We start from the raw sequence: 22015 nt of genomic DNA, 5'->3' as shown, positions 1-22015 counted from the left end.
TGCTTATTACATTATATCGTGGCGCATGCGTAAAAATAGTCAATATTGATCTTTTGATTGTTTCCCCTCTTCAAAATTATGTAACTTATTATGCGTCTTGTTGAACTGCGAATATCGCCTTAAGTATTTACTGATGATGTCTTCATAGTCAAGAAAATTGTACCATTTGAAATTGATATAAACTGCATTTGTTTGATCTTCGTTGAGGAACAAGTTCAGATAACACGCTTGTTGCTATGACTACATGATGTTTTCGTATAGCAACCAGTGATAGTAACAGGTTTTTAAAATGGCCGCGCGGAGAAATTTATTTAATTAGAACATTTCCAATTTAGTAATGTGACAAATACCATGCAAGAAGTATATAATTTATCAAGTAGTGACCGGGTAAAAAGACTGGAAAATGATCTTGCAAAAGATCTTCAAGAATTACAAATTGCGATCGAAGAAAATGATTTTCTAAGCAACTCAACTGTTGCAAGCAAAACTTTCAGGTTGATGTTACAATGCTCTAGTAAATAACTATAGTTTTATCTTTATTTTATTTATATTTCTTTAGCTCTCTACCTTTACCAAAAGATGTGGGACATTTTCAACGAGAAAGAAAGATTGCATTAACAAAGGCCTTACAGGTACAGTACGTACTACAATCATTTCATTTTTAGGGACACATTTCATACATTGCTCTATGCAATTACAGGTGCGTGAGGCCAGAGGCCTTAAATGTCAGGCAGATCTAATGAATCAAGAATTGATGATATCACAGCAACTGGAATACACCAATAAAAGTCTTCCTCTCATATTACACCAGGTAAATTTACTTATCATACATTGTAATATATGGTTTATTTTACAGTATCCAGTTTAAAGGCCATAAAGACCTTTTTTATCAGCAATAACCTGGATTGGCAACCTCTCTCGAGATCAATAAAGGGTCTATATCATTTTAACCCTAGTTTTAACAGAGGGCATCAGAAATGCTCCTATTGAGTAGTAGCCCCCTAGCCACCCTTTCAAAGGTGATTTTTTATTATTTTGATTTTTTCAGTTTTTTGTGGAAAAGGTGTCAGAATTGGTGCAATGTAAACACATGTACATGTTACGATGGGCAAGATTTTGTGAACATAGCAAGACTATTGAGGAACTTTATCCAGTGTACCAGGATAGGCTATGGTACGTAGGAGAGTTATGTGGATTAACTTCAAGATTACTGGAAACTTTCTGGCCATGAGCTCTTCAATAAAAACTCTTTACTGTCTCTTTCTTATCGGACGTAACTGTCACGGATGACTCTTCTCATTTTTGTAATCGTTCTTTTCTGCCTATGTATCTATAATTACTGAGCAATTTTACTCTTCTTTACATAGTTCAATCATGAATGAATACCAAGATAGCTTAGAGCGAGCTCGTAGACTATCTATTGCTCGGGAAGCAGTCCTTGCTGGCAATGAAACGGCAATGAATGTCGTCACGTTGAATGACTTGCTGATCTACACAAGATCTTTTGTTTGTCAACGACATGCAGTAAAGAGAATCCACACTTTTCTAAAGGTGTGAAGACGTTGTTTTTGTGTTTTTCAGCAAGAATTTGTGCAAGTACTTAATCTTAAAAACGCACCATTTTCAGTTTTCTCTACAAAAAAAATTTCAAGCAACTTCAAATATATAAGTAACAAGTTTTTAAGAACAATTTGGAAACGACTAAAAGGAATATTTAAGCTGTCGCATACCCCTCTAACGTGACGCAAGGTCAGCAAATGACGTCAAAATTATTGTATTGTTTCCACACATCATCCTTTTACATTCACTTGTCTTGAAATTAAATATATCTTTTTAATTGTTCAGTTGATAGAATGGCTGCCTTACTCTCATGCTAATGCAGTTAGGCTGGAAAAGACAGATATATTGACAGATGGCCATAAAAAACCTAAAGAGATCAATTTGAAAGCAAAGAAAAGGTTTGCAAGATGTTATATAGACTTTGCTTCTGTATTACAAAAATCGCATTTCGTCGAGTTATTTGTTTGCAAAGTTGCCAAAAGCATTGTTTCAACTTCAGGTTTTCAAAAGTGATGAACCAAGTCTCTGTTGTGATGCAGCTAAACCTACTCAAACAAACAAGCGATGGCTCTCCTTCCCCTTCACCTTTAAGTCTGTCATCCTTCCAGTTGGTTGCCCCCAAGAGTTCTTCAATTGCCGTTGGATTAGCTGCATCTGGTGGGGGACTGGGCACGGATGAACTTAACGTAGAAATGCCGTTTCATGAGACGTCACTGAACAAATTAAAACCAACGTTGAACTTCCTTCTCGGTTGCTACGCTATTGATATGGTAAGGGTGTATTTTCTAGCCCCAAATGGATGAAATAGTCCTTAGTGGACCAGTGGTTACCTTTCAATAAATGTTTACTCAAAGTTAATCTAACGGTACTCATACGACTATGGTACGACTATTCATACGATTATGCCACGACTATGGTACGACTATTCATACGACTATGCCACGACTATTCATACGATTATGGTTCTACTATTCATACAACTATGCCACGACTATTCATACGACTATGCCACGACTATTCATACGATTATGCCACGACTATTCATACGATTATGCCACGACTATTCATACGATTATGCCACGACTATTCATACGACTATGCCACGACTATTCATACGATTATGCCACGACTATTCATACGACTATGCCACGACTATTCATACGATTATGCCACGACTATTCATACGATTATGCCACGACTATTCATACGACTATGCACGACTATTCATACGATTATGCCACGACTATTCATACGATTATGCCTCGACTATTCATACGATTATGCAACGACTATTCATACGATTATGCCACGACTATTCATACGATTATGCCACGACTATTCATACGATTATGCAACGACTATTCATACGATTATGCCACGACTATTAGCTCATACTCGCGATGACCCGTATAAAGATATAACTCTGCCTTTTGATGATGAAAAGAGTGTAAAAATGGTGTTTCTTTTCAGGACGTTCATCAAATAAATACCTTTGCCGATGAAATGGAGCTCTTTACGTTAGTCTTACAGAAATTCAACAAGATATTTTCAAAGCAAGAACAACTTCGAACTTTTCACGTATATGATGCCTTTGTTGAGGTTTGAAGTCACGTGATGTAACTCAATAACTACAGATCTTTATCAGTAGTTGATATCGTTAAAAATTATCCAAAAATATCTTTGATCTTTCAGGATTTCAAAAACATGAAAGGTGAAGGTAGCTCCTTTACGTACAAGAAAGAATGCAACTGGGTTAACTTTCTTTACATCAAGTATAAAAAATGTTATTTTATATATATATATTTCAACGAAACAACTATTTGATGTATCGTTAATTGATTCCAGGCCCGAACTAAACGGTGATCAAGTACGTTGCATGACGGAACTTCGACAAGGAAATAACATTGATGAGGTATCTCTTATATAATGTCTAAAATGCTCTATTGTACACAGGTTATACATATATATATATATATATATATATTATTATGGATAATATTCCTGGATAAAAGAGCGCTCAAAACACCTTTTAGTCGATGTATATAGTCAGCAAATAAAATATTATCTGTCAGTTGCCTGAAGATCGCCCTACGGCGTGAAACTCTGAGTAGCGACAGCAAACAATTGTCCATTTTATTTTATTTTAGTTCATTTTATATATATATATATATATATATATGATAATGATAAGGATTCTCTGGATTTGTTTTAAATTTTAATATGCCTGGGTTACCAATTTTCAAATATATATATATATATATATATATATATATATATATAGGAAGTTTATATTTGATGATTTTCCGTATAAAACAGTGCTCGATGCCCGAGAGCAGAGCGTAAATATGTGTAGTGGTGTTGAGAAAAATCACAAAACTACAGATTCATCCTGACAAGCCTGTTTCGTGATTGCTCACTCTTCAGGGGATTTAATATATATATATACATAAAAGATAAAAGTTTTTATTAGTTTTTGTACTGTCTTCTCAGTTGTTGAAGATTTATTCCAGTTTTTTGCGAGTCAAGCATCCTCAGGTAAATTCAAAAATACCAAATGTACGCTTTGTACTTTAGACACTATCGCTATTCACGTATTTTCCCATTTTTGCAGCGTGTTGTTGAAATTTTGCGTGAGCACGCGAGGAAGGTGGTGGAGCCAACAGAACTGCCAGGCATATCCGTGACAACGCACAAAACAAAAGGAGATACCTTAGCAGTTTGGAAGAAAATTTTTGAACAAACGTTTACACAGAGGTAAAGGTGTTGATAGTGACAATGTCAACGTGTAACGTGTATTCATACGATAAACTTTGGTAAACACCAATGTGTCAGCATGATGGACATGAGTTTGTATTTATAATTCATTAAACGTATCAAAACCTTACAAAATGTTCAATGCAATATTGGTGAAGATATCGTGAAGGCTGGTATCTAGAACCTCATTAACAATAGTTACTCATATACCTATTGAGTTCTACAACGCCTGGATGGAGCAAGTCATCCATTGAGTTCTATAACGCCTGGATAGAGCAAGTCATCCATTGAGTTCTATAGCACCTGGATGGAGCAAGTCATCCATCGAGTTCTATAACGCCTGGATGGAGCAAGTCATCCATCGAGTTCTATAATGCCTGGATGGAGCAAGTCATCCATTGAGTTCTATAACGCCTGGATGGAGCAAGTCATCCATTGAGTTCTATAACACCTGGATGGAGCAAGTCATCCATTGAGTTATATAATACTGGATGGAGCAAGTCATCCAAATTACTACAGCTTATTAGCGTGCAGTTTGATGGCAAAAATAGACAGTTGCGATCCTTCTTAATTCTTAGGTGTAATAAAACTCACTGCTTTTACCGATGCTGTGACTGCCGTTATTTAGGTATCCCAAGGATGAAAATTATGAGTTCAATTTTCAACAACACAAACCAAAACTCGTGATATTTAAAATAGCCTGTTCAACAATGGACTTTTATATTTTTGTGTTTACCAGATTTACCAGAAATAGTTTACATAAAAGTACATGAGAAAATTTTCATGTTTTGCGCGAATGAAAAATGTCATTGATCAAGTAAAATTTGTCCTTTCCATAATTTCTGTTATAATTTTAGTATGACGTCACGTGAGGTTATTCTGGATTTTGATACCAAACTTGGTGAGGATATGCGGTTGAAAACAGACCCTGACTTATCCCTTGGGACAGCTGCAGATATGTTAGGACTTGAGGACAGGGATTCTTTGTCTTGCCGGGCGACACAGGAGCATATATGTCTTACTTGCTTTTGAGGCATTTAAGAATACGAGACCTACAGCGGACTGTAAGTTTTAGCATGTAAAGGTTACTTCATGTAAAATTATTGATAGTGATGTTATGTCAATTTATGCTGTGTATATTCTATAGTGTCTAGCATTTCTCAATTATTTTCGATCCATTGAGAGGACGCTGACTATTAATGATAGTGGGCTATCGTTGGAGAACGAGCGACAACATGCGACTGGGTAAGAAAACATTGATTTTAGATATCTCAACTGGCAGTTTATAACGACTAACCAACTTTGTACAATCATCCATATTTCTCTTGTTTATACTTTAGTCGTGAAGTATTTCATGGTGGAGGATTACAGGGTCTTTCATCACATCAATATCTTCATCACACTCCAGCTGACTTTGTGTAAGTATCATGTTTGTGTGTTTGTAAATGATGATCGTCCAGGTTAATAAAGTCCTGAGAAGGACTGTTTTTGTTGTTGTTGACTACAACTATAACGATACTCCCGGGTTCAAACCATTTACTATCATGTTTGTGATTGGATGTTGCAAATGCACCTATTTTTTGAATTTTGCAAATTTTATCTATATCTTTATCAAATTTTATCTATATCTTTATCAAACTTTATTTTATCAAATTTTATCTATACCACGCAAAATTTAACGATCTTTTTGTCTGTTGAAATTAGGCATTTTTTTCTGCTGTAAAATTATATTATATAATGTAACCGTTTCCTCTCTAAATGTGTTAAATCTTAAGAATGTAAAATTTCTTATATGAGCATAAATATTTTGTCCCATCCTTTTGCTTTTTTATAGTGTTGATTCTACTGATTTTATGAAATATTCTGAGGTATAACGATCGTTTAGCATCTATCGTGCATTGATTAACATCTCACATTAATTTACATTACACATTAATTAACATCACACATTAATTAAAATCACACATTAATTAACATCACGTGTTGATTTTCTTTTAAGGGGGAAATTATATATTATGCCACCTCGTTACAAACCTGTATATTTTATGTTATATTACAAAAGTTTATTTTATCCTTCTGTTTTCATTGAAAGGTGTGCTAAAACTTTATTTCCTTATGAAACAGTCCAATTTGGTTGTTGTCAGGTTGAAAACCACGATGATTTTTATAAAATTGACGAAGGTCGTGTTCACGTTCAAGATCAAAGAGGTGTATACATTATGTATGAAGAATCTTTAAAGGATTTTAGGTTAGTTCCCCCACAGACTTGCTTGATGAAAAATACGATAAACTTTATTTAAACGCATTAGTCTTTTCATAAATGCTGATTTCCACAAGTGATGTGTTGCAGTAAATATTTGCAATTTGAAGACTACTAATTATTAATTAATAAGTATTTTAGTCACATATACGTAAAAGAATTGCAAATACGATACTAATTACAAATTAGATTATGGTTTACGAGGAAAGCTTACGGCAAATTGATTTGTTACATGTTGAGATTTGTCTTTCACTTTCATAATTTGATTTTGTTTTTAATAGAAATCTCGAGAAAGATTTACTTCTTGTTGCGTCGCGATTCATTGAAAATACAAACGATCTTCAAAATGCCCGGATGTGTGTTTTTATGTTTTTTGGATTTGTGACCGGAATATTTCTATTGTCTTTAGCACGTTGACATTGAAGAGTATGGTCATGCCTATATCGACCGTTTTGGTATTATTCTTGATATTTGGTCAAACGAAGCCTCTTATCTTGAAAATAAAAGACAAGTAATGCCTTAATTTAACTCAACACGATGTTTTTTTCGTTGGCAAGTTTTTTAATGAATTTTTGTTGTGTTTTCTAGCTGTTAGATACCTATTATGAAGCTTATCAGCACACCTATGATCGTGAACAAAAACGACAACTTTCTCAGGTCATTGTAGTTTCGTCATTAATTACTTTTTAGTAGATGATCATAATAGAGATGTTGTCAATAGAGATGTTGTCAATAGAGATGTTGTCAATAGAGATGTTGTCTATAGAGATGTTGTCTAGAGAGATGTTGTCTAGAGAGATGTTGTCTATAGAGATGTTGTCAATAGAGATGTTGTCAATAGAGATGTTGTCAATAGAGATGTTGTCAATAGAGATATTGTCAATGGAGATGTTGTCAATGGAGATGTTGTCAATAGAGATATTGTCAATGGATGTTGTCAATAGAGATGTTGTCAATAGAGATGTTGTCAATAGAGATGTTGTCAGTAGAGATGTTGTCTATAGAAATGTTGTCATTTGAGATGTTGTCAATAGAGATGTTGTCAATAGAAATATTGTCATTTGAGATTTTGTCTATAGGGATGTTGTCTATGGAGATGTTGTCTATAGCGATGTTGTCAATAGCGATGTGTTTGATTGTGTCCATGTCAGACGAGTATAACATTTTACAAACCGTTGTATTTTTCTAGGTGATTGTAAATATTCTTCATCAAAGACCAAGGTTCGATTTACGCGAATCATATTTCGTGAAGTTGTATCGAGCTGAAAGTGTTTGTCTACGGCTGCAATGTGATATCATCAAGAATGTGTTGGATGACCAGGTGCGATGATGAAACAGAATTCTATCAATGACAATGAGATGCATTTCAAGACATTTATTTTGTTTCAGATATCTGAGCAACGTGAATACGTACAAAAGGTGACCAGAGATGGTAACCATGGTAAATACGATATCTTTTATATTTTTATTAATGTACACAACTTCCAGTCTTTTTTATTTTGAAGAATTTGGTCTACCACATCGTATCATTCCAAAGCAGAAGATTGCAGTTAATCTGAGCAGGTAAACCTCTCAACATCACTTTTCTTTATACCCTTAGACTTTATCATTCATTATTGCTGTCAATATTCGAACACCTCGTCACCAACAGCTGATCTTTTACTATCCGTCATTGCTGTCAATATTCGAACACTTCGTCATCAACAGCAGATCCTTTACTATCCATCATTGCTGTCAATATTCGAACACCTCGTCACCAACAGCTGATCCTTTACTATCCATCATTGCTGTCAATATTCGAACACTTCGTCATCAACAGCAGATCCTTTACTATCCATCATTGCTGTCAATATTCGAACACTTCGTCACCAACATCTGATCTTTTACTATCCACTACTGCTGTCAATATGCGAACTCCTCATCATCAACACCTGATTCTCTATTATACATCGAATTACCTTATTACTGTTGTCAATAGTTACCGTCCTTTTACTCGTTAGCCATTCTCTAATATTTTCAGTACTGAAAATTTTGTCGTTTTATTTTTGTTTAGGCCTTGTTTGAAATACGTGTACATGTTAGAGTATCATCCTTCTCTTGGACTTGCTTCTCTTTTACCACAAGCCATCCAGCATACTTTAAAGGTAATTTCAAAAATATTAAGAAAACTTTACACCAAGTGGATAATTGCAACATAAAATTCTATATACTATGTAGATATCAGTATATCGTATTAAGAGATACGATAATATCGTAAAGTTTACAAAAGCTTAGACCGTATAGTTATCGTGTGTTGGGAGTTTTTAAAGGATAAACCTCTAAGGAATTAATTAAATTGTTTTTCCTCAGGTATTTGTCAATGTGAATAAGCCTTCAGGTTCCATGGAATTAATCAAGATTGAAAGGTGTCTCCTGGAGATCGTTCAAAAGGAATGGGACCAAACAAAGATTGTTGGGAGTACCTACTCTCAACAAGTGCAAAAAGATGTATGTTGAGTGAAATGCTTTCCTTGCATGCGTGAGGCTGTCTTGTGTTTTTTTCTATTCAATTTATCATTTTAATGTTTCTTTTCTTATGCACTATTCTCTATTTTGCATCGTGTTTTTTACAGTTTTTCTCTGATGTATTCATTGAAGATCCAATATTTGTCTGCGAGGTTGGTCAGTCTAAGCTCAACGCTTTCGATACAAACTCTACTGGACGTAAATCAGTAAAGGAAAGACAACAGGCTCTCGTCAAGGCTTGGTGTGATTTACTAGAGGTAAGAAAGTTCAACCAAGAAAAATGAAAAACTTTTTAAAAGTCTAATGATTATTCTTTCTTTTAATACCCAGGTGTTGAGTCTTCGCCATCGATTTGTTACTTCGGCCTACGAAAGTGAAGTTCTAATGAAGGTGAAATTCATGATTATAATTTTACTGTTGTAACACGCCGCATGCGTCCTCTTTTACATTTGTTGTAAGTTCGTTTCTTTATGTTTTCTTCTTATCTTAAATCTTCCCTTTTCTTCATGAACAAAGCTTATTAACATCTCCCGTTTACTACACGGCTGATGCAAGGGCTTTCCCTTCACAAATATGGCCAGTGCTCTGTTTTAACTTCCTGCCATCATAAATGGGGCTTACCTATTGGTCGTCCTATAACAACAATGTTGTAGATTTACAAAAATCGATGCAAAGATTTTGCTTGGGAAGATCATCACAGCTATCTTCGGGCCGTTTCTTTTGATTTTGCGCAACTCAAACCGGAGGCCGAACTTCATCGTATCTCAATCGACTCATTACTTCAGGATGACGGGAGGATTGACAGGTACATTTGTTCTCCACTTATTCTGTTCTGGCGGTAAATATTTTCTAAGAATATATTGTTGCAAAGGTACACGCCTGGTTCACTTCCCCTTGCTATTCAAGAAATTGATGAAAAACATATTGGATCTATGAACTTCAGAACGCGAGAAGGTGTTTTGCAGGTACCTTATGGTGAACACTGTTAAATGTTGTAAAAATACTTACAATTGTCTCATAATTTACTTTGTATTTAGATTATCGGTCGCCAAGGGATTGAAAGGATGAAAGTGATGTTGTCCAGTCAGGTTTGTATGAGTGAAATAAATATCCATACTGCGATGATTTTTATGATTGTTTTTTTAATTGAAGCTGTTATTGCTTGTGGTCGTGATAATTTTCAATTGTTTTCCATCACATTTTCACCTAATGCTATTTTCCACGTACTTCATCCCTTCCTCTGATCATTTAGGTTGTTCACAAAAATCTTTTAGCGTCGGCTGTGATACTTGGTATTGAATGCGAAAATGCTATATATAGAGAAAGACGTTTGGGAACAACTATGAACAAAAGGTAATATCAAGTTAATGCACATTTAATCATTTTTTTACTTAATTTTTCACCTGGTGTATTGACAATTGTTTGTCTTGAAGTGTCCAGTCAAAATCCCCAGCAATGATGTCAGCGGATTTTCGTGATCTGAGCAGTCAAGAGACATCTGGCACAACCACTCCCACGCAAATGACATTCACTAGTCACGTGAGACGGGAGCACAGTCGTGTTCCTAAATTAGCATTCGTCTCATTGCAACTAGAGAAGGTAATGTTGTTTGGAGTTGAACTAAATATATAACTTGAATGCTACCTTGAGTAAACATACCTGTACTAGCAGGCACCCGTGACTAGTTGACCAGTTGAATTACTGGCTTATAATTTTGGCGGGAGGTAGCTTTCCAGTTATATTTGTTTCAATGGTTGGTAATAGATGTATGGCTGTGCAGTAAGACCAAATTTCGTTGTAGGTGTGGCTTCGTGACGTCATGCTTAATGATTACGTCAGAAAGAAGAACACCATGAGTATTACATCAAAAAACGTGGAGGAAACGATGAAAGTAAAAAGGCAAGTTATAAATGTTCTTTTTGGCGGTGTTAAAATTTTGTATTCTTCTTTGGTTTAATAGTCGGGCTTTTTTGTAGAAATCTTATCCACAGCTTTTGTCAATCTCTTCAAAAAACGGTGTCTGAGTATTCAATGAGAGCTCAGGTGGTATTTGGTTGATAATTAGTACACTGAACGATATAACAACCTGGATTTATTATGTTCATTTGTCACCCTTATTTCTGTAGATCATCTCTTACTATGGCAGTCTTCTTGATCTCTTAGCGGAGTTTCCTTCCACGAGGTAATAAAAGATGTTGAGGGACGTTGAAGGATATTAAAGCTACATCTTACCTAATGTAATTTTTGGAAATCTTGTAATGGTGTTTAGAGATTCGCATTTTATGCTTGGAATGGAGTTTGCGGGGAAAGTTGAAGAAACAGAAGTGTCATTTGACGACAACATTTCGTGAGTGAATGCAGAATTATAGTTACTTCTACATCTAATTCATTCAAGATTTTTTAATTATTTGACAGCCGTCTCACTCCTCGAAGTCCAAACTTGTTGTCAATCGACGGTTTGGAGCTAATTAATCTTTGGTATATTCCGCATTTTTCTGAGGTTCGATTTTTTATGAATACACGTCTCTGTTTTATGTTCATGTTCTCATGTTAACTTTTCTATTTTTTACTTTCAGATTCTTGCGATGTTTGCAAAATTATCTCCGTTAAAGAGGATTGAACGTCTTAAGACAATTCTTGTAAGAAAGTACACCTGATACGGCCAAATTTTAAATCCTGATATAATGCGAACAATTATGACCGTGATGAGACTGGGAATATTTATTTCAGCAAATTGTCTCCTCGCTGCACGACATTTGTCATTACCTCTGTGCGCATGCTCGTTTGGGCAGTTCTCACGCTCGCCTTGGGTCACAAAAACTACAATTCTCTGGTGTTACTGCAGACTGGGGAGGAACAGAGGGTATAGGTAGGTATATAAGTGATCAAACATAGTGAAATAGTGACAAGTCCGTATAAAATAGAACATTAAACCGATTACAGTCACGAAAGTTGTCCACCAATGAACAGTATCTCCTCAGGAAAAGAATGGATTTTATGTACTATATATGACCATTGTACTTTCCTCATGTAGGAGCTGAACTTCGGGAAATCCAAAAACACATAAATCATCTTACGGAACCATGTGACCCTACAAAGGTATGTTGTTGTTGTTGTTGTTGTTGTTGTTGTCGTCGTCGTCATCGTTGTTGTTGTTGTTGTTGTAGTAGTTGTTATTGTTGTCGTTGTTGTTGTTGTGTTGTCGTCGTTGTTGTTGTTGTTGTTGTCGTCGTTGTAATTGTTGTTGTCGTTGTTGTAGTTATGGTCAGATTTTTCCGTTAGAAACTATATCAAAAGGCGAAAAATCATGTCTCAAGTTTATTTGTTGTTTTATCAAGTTATAAAATGTGGGTCTACTGCGGTATTACTTTGCCTCCAAAATATGACCTGAGAAACATTTTGAACATCACTAAAGAACAATTTTGAAAATTTTAAAGCAACACGTATTTTTAATAACCTTTGGAGCATGATCACCTAAGTACAAAATGACTGACAGTTTCGTCTGTGTTTGTCTTAATTTAAAATAAATTCATTACGTTAACGTACATTTTCAAACTTTAATGCGCTAAACGTAATGCTTGATTTGTTTATTCATGTGCACTTTATTAATTGACCACAAGACTTTCCGTTTTAACTGTTTATCGGGCGAATTTATTTTTAATTGCGTCAGCTTTTCTTTCCTTTTCGTTGGCCTTTATTAACGCATAAATCGAACTTAACTCTCTCACATCTGCTTCTGAAGAGAATGAAATTTTTCACCACAGGGTTTCCCATTTGTAATATACATATATATGTTCTGCCTCTTTGCTGACTGTCCATGTTTTGGAACTTCATTTGCTATTGATAGCCCTTGTGATGTTGTGTTGTATTAAATTAAACCTTTACCGGGCGATTTTTTTTTTAATTAGGTTTGCTTTTGTTACGTCTTGTGTGCCATATGGCAACACTGCCCATTACTTAGTTGACATTTTTATCAATGTTTAACATCAATATAGATAGCGTAACAGCCCAATACATTGAACAGCGATCATCGAAAGATAGTATTTTTAACAAAATGGACGTTGTTAATTTTTTTTAATAGGTCGCTGAATTTTTACAATATCGTCGTGACGTCATGTACCTGGAGTTTGACATATCCGTCAGTTGTTGCGTCCCAGGTACTTTTCTACAGACTGGAAACGGAGCTTCTTGTGCGGTTAGTAAAATACAATTCTTGATTCTTGTTGCAAAAAGTTTGCTTTTCTTGTTTGTATAGTGTTCAATGAAAGTTATGTATAAAAATTGTAAAATAATATAATTATATATATGCATGAATTGTGAATCGACTGCTGTTATTTAATGATACTGTAAAGCTTCCCCGATGCGATTTTACGTCAATAAGCCTTATAAAAAAACTTTATTTGTTTGTCTCTTTACTTTTATACAAACATGAAAATCGCAATCTTGTTTATCAGCTCGGTTGAGGGATGGAATTCATAAACTTGTAAAACAATCTTGAATCATTTCGGCTAACTATTAAAAACACTTGTCAAGGTTGAATTCAAAAAGTTTTTTTGTGAGCAGTGTTTACGGATTGTATAATTTCGACACATTTGTTTGTTGAAGAACACTCGTATACGATTTTGTATCGCCTCTTTTTGGTCGAAAAGAATATTTTTTAATGCGGTATTACCACGAGATAATGCAGGAGATTGTGAGAAAAGATCATGTAAATGCCATTAAGAGTCGGAGATAATTTTGTGTACACATGCCAGCTGATGAAAGATAGCTTAAACAACACTTCTGACATCATTCGCTGCTTTATACAGATTTATACTGAAAGAGGTCTTTTTTACTGTAATGGATGTTAGTAATTGGATCCACATGTTATTGCTGTGTATTGTCAACGGTTGCTTTGCCGTTGCCGGAATTTTCCTTAATCTATTGGTTGTGTTGAGTTTTTGGAAGTCAAAACAATTACGGCGAAAGATTTGTTATTTTCTCATTCTTGTTTTGTCCTGTTCCGATCTTTTAGTCGTTTTAATTGTACAACCTATGTTGGCCATATTCTCAGCGTTGTGGTTCTCACGGCATTCTTTGATTCCTTTCATATTTGATCCTTTTTTTGGTTTTTCCATGTTCACGCTTCTTACGATGAATCTAGAACGGTACTGGGCAGTGAAACATCCTTATTTTCATCACAGATCAATCACTAAGCGAAGACTTATTCTTCTGCTTGTTTTATTGTGGAGCTTTGTGTTGATTATTTCCATACTTTCTCATGAAAAGCTGATGCCACGCGTCATTCCTGGTTTCATTATACTCGCTAGTGTATTCCTGGTTATTCTCTACATAAACTATCAAATGTTGGTAACTGTTCGAGCCAAAAGACGAAACGATTTATCAGTAATACGATATCAACATTGCAACGATGCTTTGACTATCAATTTAAATAGAAAAGAAAACACCAAATCACAATCTAAGAGTATTTCTACCAGTTTTCTGGCCATTTTATGTTTTTTCGTTTGCTCGTCTCCGATCCTCATCCATAATGCTCTGTGTTATTCTCTGAAGAAGTTTTCCAATCCAGAAATCCGCATGCCATTCCAACTATGGGCGCAGACTTTTCTTTCTATGAACTCGACGTTCAATTGTGTGATATTTTACTATAAGACGACTTTGTTGCGTCGTGAAGGGAAAAAAATACTGCGCAAAGTCGGTCTAATGACGAATACAATTGATTCAATAACAAATACTTAGTATTAGGAACTTCTAGAAGTGTGAAACACGATTGTTTAATGTACATGATTGTGTGTCTTAACTAAATAAAAATTGTAATGACAGTGGTATTATTTCAATTGCTGTTTTCTCCGCTCTTTATCAACTTAACACGACTTTAGAAACTCTGTTTTTTACGGTTTCAGTCTGTTATTAACAATATGGAGTATCCGCTACAGAATCTAAGCAATATCCCCAGGTATTTATATGTGTTTCCTGTTTTGCTTGAACTGCGTGTACTGAAAACCTAAGCCGTCTACTTGCGCATTGTTACAGATGCAGTCTATACAATACTTGGTTACCAGTCCCGAGCCATTTCAGTCACTTCACGTTATGTCTTCGGACTTAGTCCCTGGCGATCGTTCTTGGCTCGGTATGTTACAGTACATTTTACATGGTGTTTTCTCTTTTCTCATTCACCTTTGCACGTGTTTTTAGTTTGTGAGAAAAAATTCCTTGGAGCAGAAGTGAATGCACTTGCCTATATAATCTTAAGTCTTCAAATAGTCTTAGTTCATGATCTTTTTTGTACTATTACCGTCATACCAATTGTCATACCAATGTAATGATTATAACATGGTGTTGTTTTCTCATTAAAATTTTTATTCATCTTAACAGGAATGGACCATTTCCACTCCAGTATTCACCGTGGTTTGATATTGGCAAGAACATGCAGCATTGTTTAGCAGGACTAAGGGATGTGGATAGGTAGGTACTCACAAGATGAATATTGATCTCTGTGTTTAGCAGAACTAAGGGATGTGGATAGGTAGGTACTCGCAAGATGAATATTGATCTCTGTGTTTAGCAGGACTAAGGGATGTAGATAGGTAGGCACTCACAAGATGAATATTGATCTCTGTGTTTAGCAGGACTAAGGGATGTGGATAGATAGGTACTCACAAGATAAATATTGATCTCTGTGTTTAGTAGGACTAAGGAATGTGGATAGGTAGGTACTCACAACATAATATTGATCTCTGTGTCGGTATCCGTAAATAGTGAGACTAAGAATGATTTTATTAACAACTATGTATTTAGAGGTCTTAAATGTACATGGCAATTTAATTTTGTTGGCAATACATGAACAACAAACTACACATGTGTTGATTGAGATCGCAGCGGTAATTTTCGTCCATTCATGACGTAATCTTTATTTAGACACGTGGTTAACGGTGAGATCCTCGGGGTGTCTTTACAACTTGAAGATATTTTACAGAATGGTGCATCTCATGAGCTTCTTTCCCATCCTTACGTATCTGGAGGTATTGCTTATGAATGCATGAAGTTTTCATCATGATGTTATTTCAGCACTGATCCATTTTCATATTTTTTTATTTTGATATGGTTTGGCATATTCTGAAAACAATTCTACCACTGTAGTTCACCCGCTAGATATCCAAGCAGGACCTCTCTCATTCACAAAGGATCCTCTATCATCTATCAAGTTGCTTCAACGGTTTTTAATATGTTGGTCAAGAGTAGAACTGTTGAAGAAAGAATGGTGTTGTAGAAAATTAAAAGTCAATTCTTTAATGTCAGCCGAGACTTACCACGCTTCTGGGTAAGAAATACGTCAATAGATCGATAAATAAGGTTACAATGTGATTATCATTGTTTATGGTACGACCCAGAGATTGATCTACGTTGCTTTTGTTGTAGAGATGCTTTAATTTGATTTAGATTAAAGTGGCTACTTGTTCCCGTAACACAATACATAATCGCAATTGCTTTTGCTTGATTGTTTGATATATTACAATTTTATAGGAAAATTAACACGTCTCACTTAAATTCATCCATTGTACTACTATTCTTCATCTTTTACAGGAAAGTTTTCAGAGTCGACGTTCTTGAGCCAGTATACCAACAAATATCTTTAAAGAAAGGCATAGTAAGTAAGTTGCTTCAGTAAGTTGATGCTAATTCGAGTCTTGTAACAATTGTTCAATGCTGTAGACGTCAAATTATGCAGCAACAGTAAGCGATGACGATCCTATTTTCACTCCCCCCGGAACTAATGATGTGGAGTTAAAAGTGAAAGTGGTAAGAGGACAGATGTTTTGATCATCCCAATTTTACTTATCCTAAAAGTCTGTTGCTATTTTTTCATGTCAAGCTCAATCGCCTACTGGAAAATTTTGAATGCATCATGATTGCTGACGTTATGAAGAAGATAGCACGTGAACATACTTTGGTTCTCGCAGAAAGATCACGTGAAGATACCACTTTGCCCACCGATTTGTGGAAAAAACCCGTAAGTTTTTTCTTTTCCATTTTATTGTTGAAGGTCTTTATAAAAAATATCGTATTTGTACCATATGCTTTTTATATCTAACGTCCATGTAATAATACTTTATCTTTCCCACTAACCTGTGACCGGATTACGGATTTGATTTAGTACATTCAATCATGACCTTTTTCTGAAGATACTCAAAGGACTATTTGTGTTTCTAACAGCAACAAAACCTTATTAAAATAACGTTCTTGTACTAGATAACATTATCGTATCGATTTCAAACTGATCTTGCTAGAGATGCGGAATGGACTGTCATTCAGGTTTTACTTTACGGGGAAAATTGAAAATATTTAGATTATGAAAGAATCAACGACAATCGAGAAACCTCAACTTGTAGAGAATTTCGTCCAAAATTTGATGTTTGATGGATTTGAAAATAATGATACGATATGTTTTGATAAAGTAAGCAACTTTCGTCTTAGTTTTCAATCAATATTTTATATGTTATGCATTGATAAACGTATTTTCCTTAAAATTCAGACTCATTTCCAACATTGCTTGGTAAAATTAGCCTCGGAGGCAATGGCCAGGAGCAGAGTTGCTTCACTGGGTACGAAATTTTTGCTTTAAAAATATTGAAAAGTTAAATGATATTAATGTAAAATTTTTATTTCTATATTTCATATAAAGCTACGCCATGTTTTATGAAAATCTCCTTCGCCATCAACATCAATTATTATACTCGAGAGAACAGGTACTTTGGGGAGGGTGGCTTTGCATATAACAGTAAAGATAATATCTCTATACTTGTATACTTCTTAGGAAATCAAGCAATTGCGGGACGCTCAAATGGAGTTTGCTTCACGATCTCGAGTGAACATTGATTGTCAACTCGCTGAAAAAACGCACGAACTTTTGTTAGGTGAGATTTTGTATAGAATTTTCTGTATTTACCGTTTTTTATTGTTTGTTTCTTCCACTTAGAAATCACAGCATTGAGAGCTAAAATAGCTGAACTTTATGATGAAATTAATGTCAAGGTATAAATGTTTTTTACGCTCTGATAATAAAAAGTTACGTTGTACGTTTAGGCAGCTCATGGAACGAGGGGAAGGAAAGGGTCGTTTCTAAAACATGAAAATTCTTTACACAATTACATAAGTAATTTTTATCAGGCACGATTGATATTTGACGGTCGCCATAGTAATAGTTTGGTTTGCCTTCTACTTTATTGTCAATTTTTTTCGATCTTTGTTTTAGGAAAGTGAAGTTAACGATCGTCTTAAAAAAAACTACAACACTTTAGTGCGAGATTTGTTCGCTCGATGTTTCTCGATGAAAAACAAATTTGAAGAGTTCAGGTGGGTGTACTATTTTGTTGGTATTTAGAATTGTCATCTCAAAACATGACATATCTTTTCCCAGACTCTCTTTACATGATGACGTACTTGACAGCCTTGGTGACGTCAGGCGGCAAGCTATGGAGAACATGCGCAAGATCAGGGAGAGGTCTGGAACGTTCAAAGGTCAGTGGAGTAATAGATATGAGGGAACAGAACGATAGAACTTTTATGGTGTGAAAGTAAGATATCAGTTTGTGTTATGTTTTATCTTTAGAAGATGCGGACAATTTATCAAAGTTTCGCATGGAAAATGTGGAAAGAATAAGACGATATCAAGAAGAAAATAAAAATTTAGGAGCTTTGGTAAATACAAGAACACATTGTTGTTGTGTAAAGATATCATCTGCCTGCTTTTTCTAACGTTTTCTAAAACGTTTTTTATTTTAGTTTTACAAGATAAAGATAATGAATTTTTGGAAAAATACCCGTATGAGTTCGCATTATTTTCAAACTGTATGTTCTCATTTTTACCTTTTTTATGAAATAAGCAAACTGTTATAATTTCGTTCAACTTATAATCTTACTCGTGGTCAGGTTTCAACACTTCGCGATGAAGCGGACAGAGCCAAGAAAGAATGTTTGGATACGAAGAGACTTTCAGAAGAAAGAGAAATATTACTAAAGCAAGAACAGATTGCTTTACGAGAGGTTTAGTAGTCATCCTTGCAATTTTGAGTGTTCTTTTGCCAGCATATTTTTTTCTGCATATTTTTGAACATTGAAAAGCATGCGTTGCACTTTGATTTCATCTTCACCGTTATTTATCGCGAGTTATGCATGTTATTCAGGCTTTAGAGACGATTGAAAAGGAGTCTGAAATCTTAAGGAAGAAACTTTCTCATCAGGAGAAGACAAAATTTCAAAAAACTCACGCTCGCATCCAGGAAAAAAGAAGTTTGAAAAGTATGGAATTGGCTAGGTCGACGAATATCGACAAACTGGTAGAATATATTTTTCGTTTAACACATGCATACTCTGTTTTTATTGTCAATTTTTCGTGCGTTATTGTTCGTTTTGTAGATCTCAGATTTGGACGAAAGAGAGAGTCAACTTCGAGAAATGACATGTAAGAATTTTAATATTTCGTAGAGTATTTTAGGACAAGACAATCTTGTATGGATTGTCGTTGGATTTGTTTATATAGCTAACCTCCTACGTGATCAGAAAAAAAATATGCTGGCAAAAGAACACTCAAAGAAGGTAAAAAAAAGTATTGGGATATATCTATTTATTGCATTTTCTTTGTATATTTTATCTTTGATGGTTTAGAAACAGAAGCAATTGTTGCATCAACTTGAGCTTGAACGGAATCTGAAATTAGGAGCATTTGAAAGAGTTGACGAACTCCAGCGGCAGGTGAGTGAAAACGAACAACAATGCTAACTATAAATGGATACAAGATAAGAAATCTTGAATGACATTGATTGGATATGTAGAGAAAATGGTAGTTACTCTATCTTGACCCTTCATGAAGTGTATCATGCTGAAAAGTGATATTCACTTCGTAATAAAATTGGGCTTAATTCATCTTCTCCTGATACTGAACTGAAACATAAGATAATTTTTGCTGGATCATGGAAAGATCATTTATTTATTGCACAGGTTTATGAACAAGTGTATGAACTACCAACGACCATTCGTCCTCAGACCACGCCACGTAAGTAAGAAGATTGTAGGTTTATGAATAATTGTAGGAACTGACCTCAAACATTCGGCCTCAGACCACCCCATGTAAGTAAGAAGATTGTAGGTTTATGAATAATTGCAGGAACTAACCTCAAACATTCGGCCTCAGACGACCCCATGTAAGTAAGATAAATTTGATCAATGTGAACAATCATTCTGACAGTCAAAACAAAATAATTAAGTAAGAAATACATTTTAAATCCTAATTGGCGAGTTGCCCCCGTGTTGTTGCTCATTGCCCAAACTTTTGTTTTGTTTTTGTATAGCGTCTTTACTTCCACCAACGTCCAGCAACAACCACAGACGCAGAGCTTACTCAAGCAAAGTGTACTCGCAGCATTCGAAGAATATCAATGTACTCCCACCCAACCCCTGACTATACACTTCCATAGCTTTATATTCATTAATCATTATACTTGTATACATTTAAATAGATGAATTCGTTTTTCTCTATATACACTCATTTGCATGAAAGGTGAACTTCTTGGGGATCTAAACTCATCCAAACCATAGAATTCAACAATAAAAATTAACAAATGCTCTTTATACGGAATGAGCAGTCAACAGTTGTTCCAACAACTAGGTAAAATTCTCTGGGGGTGGGCAATCCTCTTATATCAAGTCCTACTCTATGTTGAATTTTTCTATGTTCATTTACTGTGTAAACAAAAGATTTCTAAACAATGAATAATCATAAGATTATGAAATTTACATATACCTAAAACTTGCGGGATGGCTACGCCGCTGTACAAGCTGTTCACGTTGTTCCAGCAACAAGTTTACAGGTCTACAAACCTGTAACTTTTAACATGTTGTTTTCAAGAATTTGTTCTCTTTACAAGCTTGTTACAATTAGTTGAACAAATTGTTACTGGCTTGGTGGCCAGCTATCAAGTGACAAGCTCTGCGTTGTATCGTGTGTATATGGTTATTTCACTCACCTGGTTAGTTCGTTAAAATATGATCACGTGAACCGAGTTCTTTTCCACATTGTCGACATTGTTTTAAACTTCGAAGGTAACTGCTGGCAAGTGGAACTTTAAGTGATTGACTACCAGTCGTGTAGTACTGGTAAATAAATAACCGAACGCAGTTGGAATGTAGTCCATTGCTTTCATTGCTTGCCATTAACGCAAGCTTTGGTCGCTTACATTGCTAGCTCATAAAATACGTCTTCTGAAATGGCATCTTGGTGTGCTACGTATTGAGCAAAATTGTGTAAGTTTGTTATTAATATTCTACTCCTGTGCACTGTGTAATTTTTTGATACAAGCACCTCCCACTTATTTCTGCGAACAATTAAAATTTTGTGTATAATTTCATAGGCTAGTATGAAAATGTTTTCGTTTTGGCGTAACACATGGATTGATAAGCCAGGAAAGGGTATGTAACTTCATTATTCTTATAGTGAACAATTAGTTTCAGTACTGTAGTTTGACCTTGCTACAAATATTGATAAGAGTTGAAAAAGCTGAAGGCAAGCACAGTAAATTTCAGCAATATGTATCTTTAAAGGATAAAAAGGACCCATTGCCACTAAAATTTCGAAAATTTGGTTACATCACCTCAAAAAATTTACATTGTGGGAAGAAAAATTAATTTCAATCCAAAATTGATTTTTACTATGAAATTGATGTTTGCTAACAATATTTCTTACAAATTTATGGCTCCAACTTTTCTTTATGGCTGTTCTTCCTTATAACTAATCCTACTTCTCAAACAAGTGTTCTTCCCAATCGATTTTCATGAAAGCAATTTCTATGACAATTTCAAATTGACAGGTGTAAAAGTTGCCTATTTGCATGTGTTGAATGACTTGCCTCTATATTCATAAACATTGTCTTCATCTTGCAA

At 35.0% G+C, this 22015-nt stretch overlaps 2 protein-coding genes across 2 annotated transcripts; both read left to right on the top strand.

Annotated features, from left to right (window-relative positions):
• Positions 1-63: 63 nt before the first annotated feature.
• Positions 64-20872, top strand: LOC124435503. The gene is given in 69 exon segments (XM_046985465.1): positions 64-494; positions 560-632; positions 701-811; positions 1049-1173; positions 1368-1551; positions 1846-1958; positions 2060-2330; positions 3031-3159; positions 3253-3332; positions 3406-3472; positions 4051-4095; positions 4172-4314; positions 5172-5311; positions 5314-5378; positions 5462-5559; positions 5655-5732; positions 6149-6182; positions 6459-6562; positions 6856-6934; positions 6984-7085; positions 7163-7231; positions 7764-7895; positions 7964-8015; positions 8080-8137; positions 8628-8718; positions 8924-9061; positions 9187-9336; positions 9410-9469; positions 9733-9884; positions 9951-10044; positions 10117-10167; positions 10332-10432; positions 10513-10678; positions 10881-10978; positions 11056-11122; positions 11206-11261; positions 11349-11426; positions 11495-11579; positions 11656-11718; positions 11810-11948; positions 12114-12178; positions 13161-13274; positions 14983-15045; positions 15119-15182; positions 15185-15209; positions 15455-15544; positions 15998-16101; positions 16220-16400; positions 16664-16727; positions 16793-16879; positions 16953-17090; positions 17427-17534; positions 17613-17667; positions 17670-17682; positions 17763-17826; positions 17895-17994; positions 18057-18112; positions 18333-18433; positions 18498-18598; positions 18690-18778; positions 18863-18928; positions 19010-19123; positions 19264-19416; positions 19496-19541; positions 19620-19675; positions 19745-19831; positions 20078-20132; positions 20244-20280; positions 20428-20872. Coding segments are annotated over 69 exon segments (6552 nt in total). The 5' UTR covers positions 64-351; the 3' UTR covers positions 20600-20872.
• Positions 13844-14831, top strand: LOC124435499 (neuromedin-U receptor 2-like). Its single transcript, XM_046985458.1, has one exon. The coding sequence runs from the start codon at positions 13919-13921 to the stop codon at positions 14816-14818; it is 900 nt and encodes a 299-aa protein (XP_046841414.1). The 5' UTR covers positions 13844-13918; the 3' UTR covers positions 14819-14831.
• Positions 20873-22015: the final 1143 nt, after the last annotated feature.

The sequence above is a fragment of the Xenia sp. Carnegie-2017 genome, unplaced genomic scaffold (assembly GCF_021976095.1).
Source record: "Xenia sp. Carnegie-2017 unplaced genomic scaffold, XeniaSp_v1 HiC_scaffold_14, whole genome shotgun sequence".
NCBI lineage: Eukaryota > Metazoa > Cnidaria > Anthozoa > Malacalcyonacea > Xeniidae > Xenia > Xenia sp. Carnegie-2017.
Note: the sequence above shows the minus strand (reverse complement) of the source record. Positions and strands in the feature narration are given on the sequence as shown.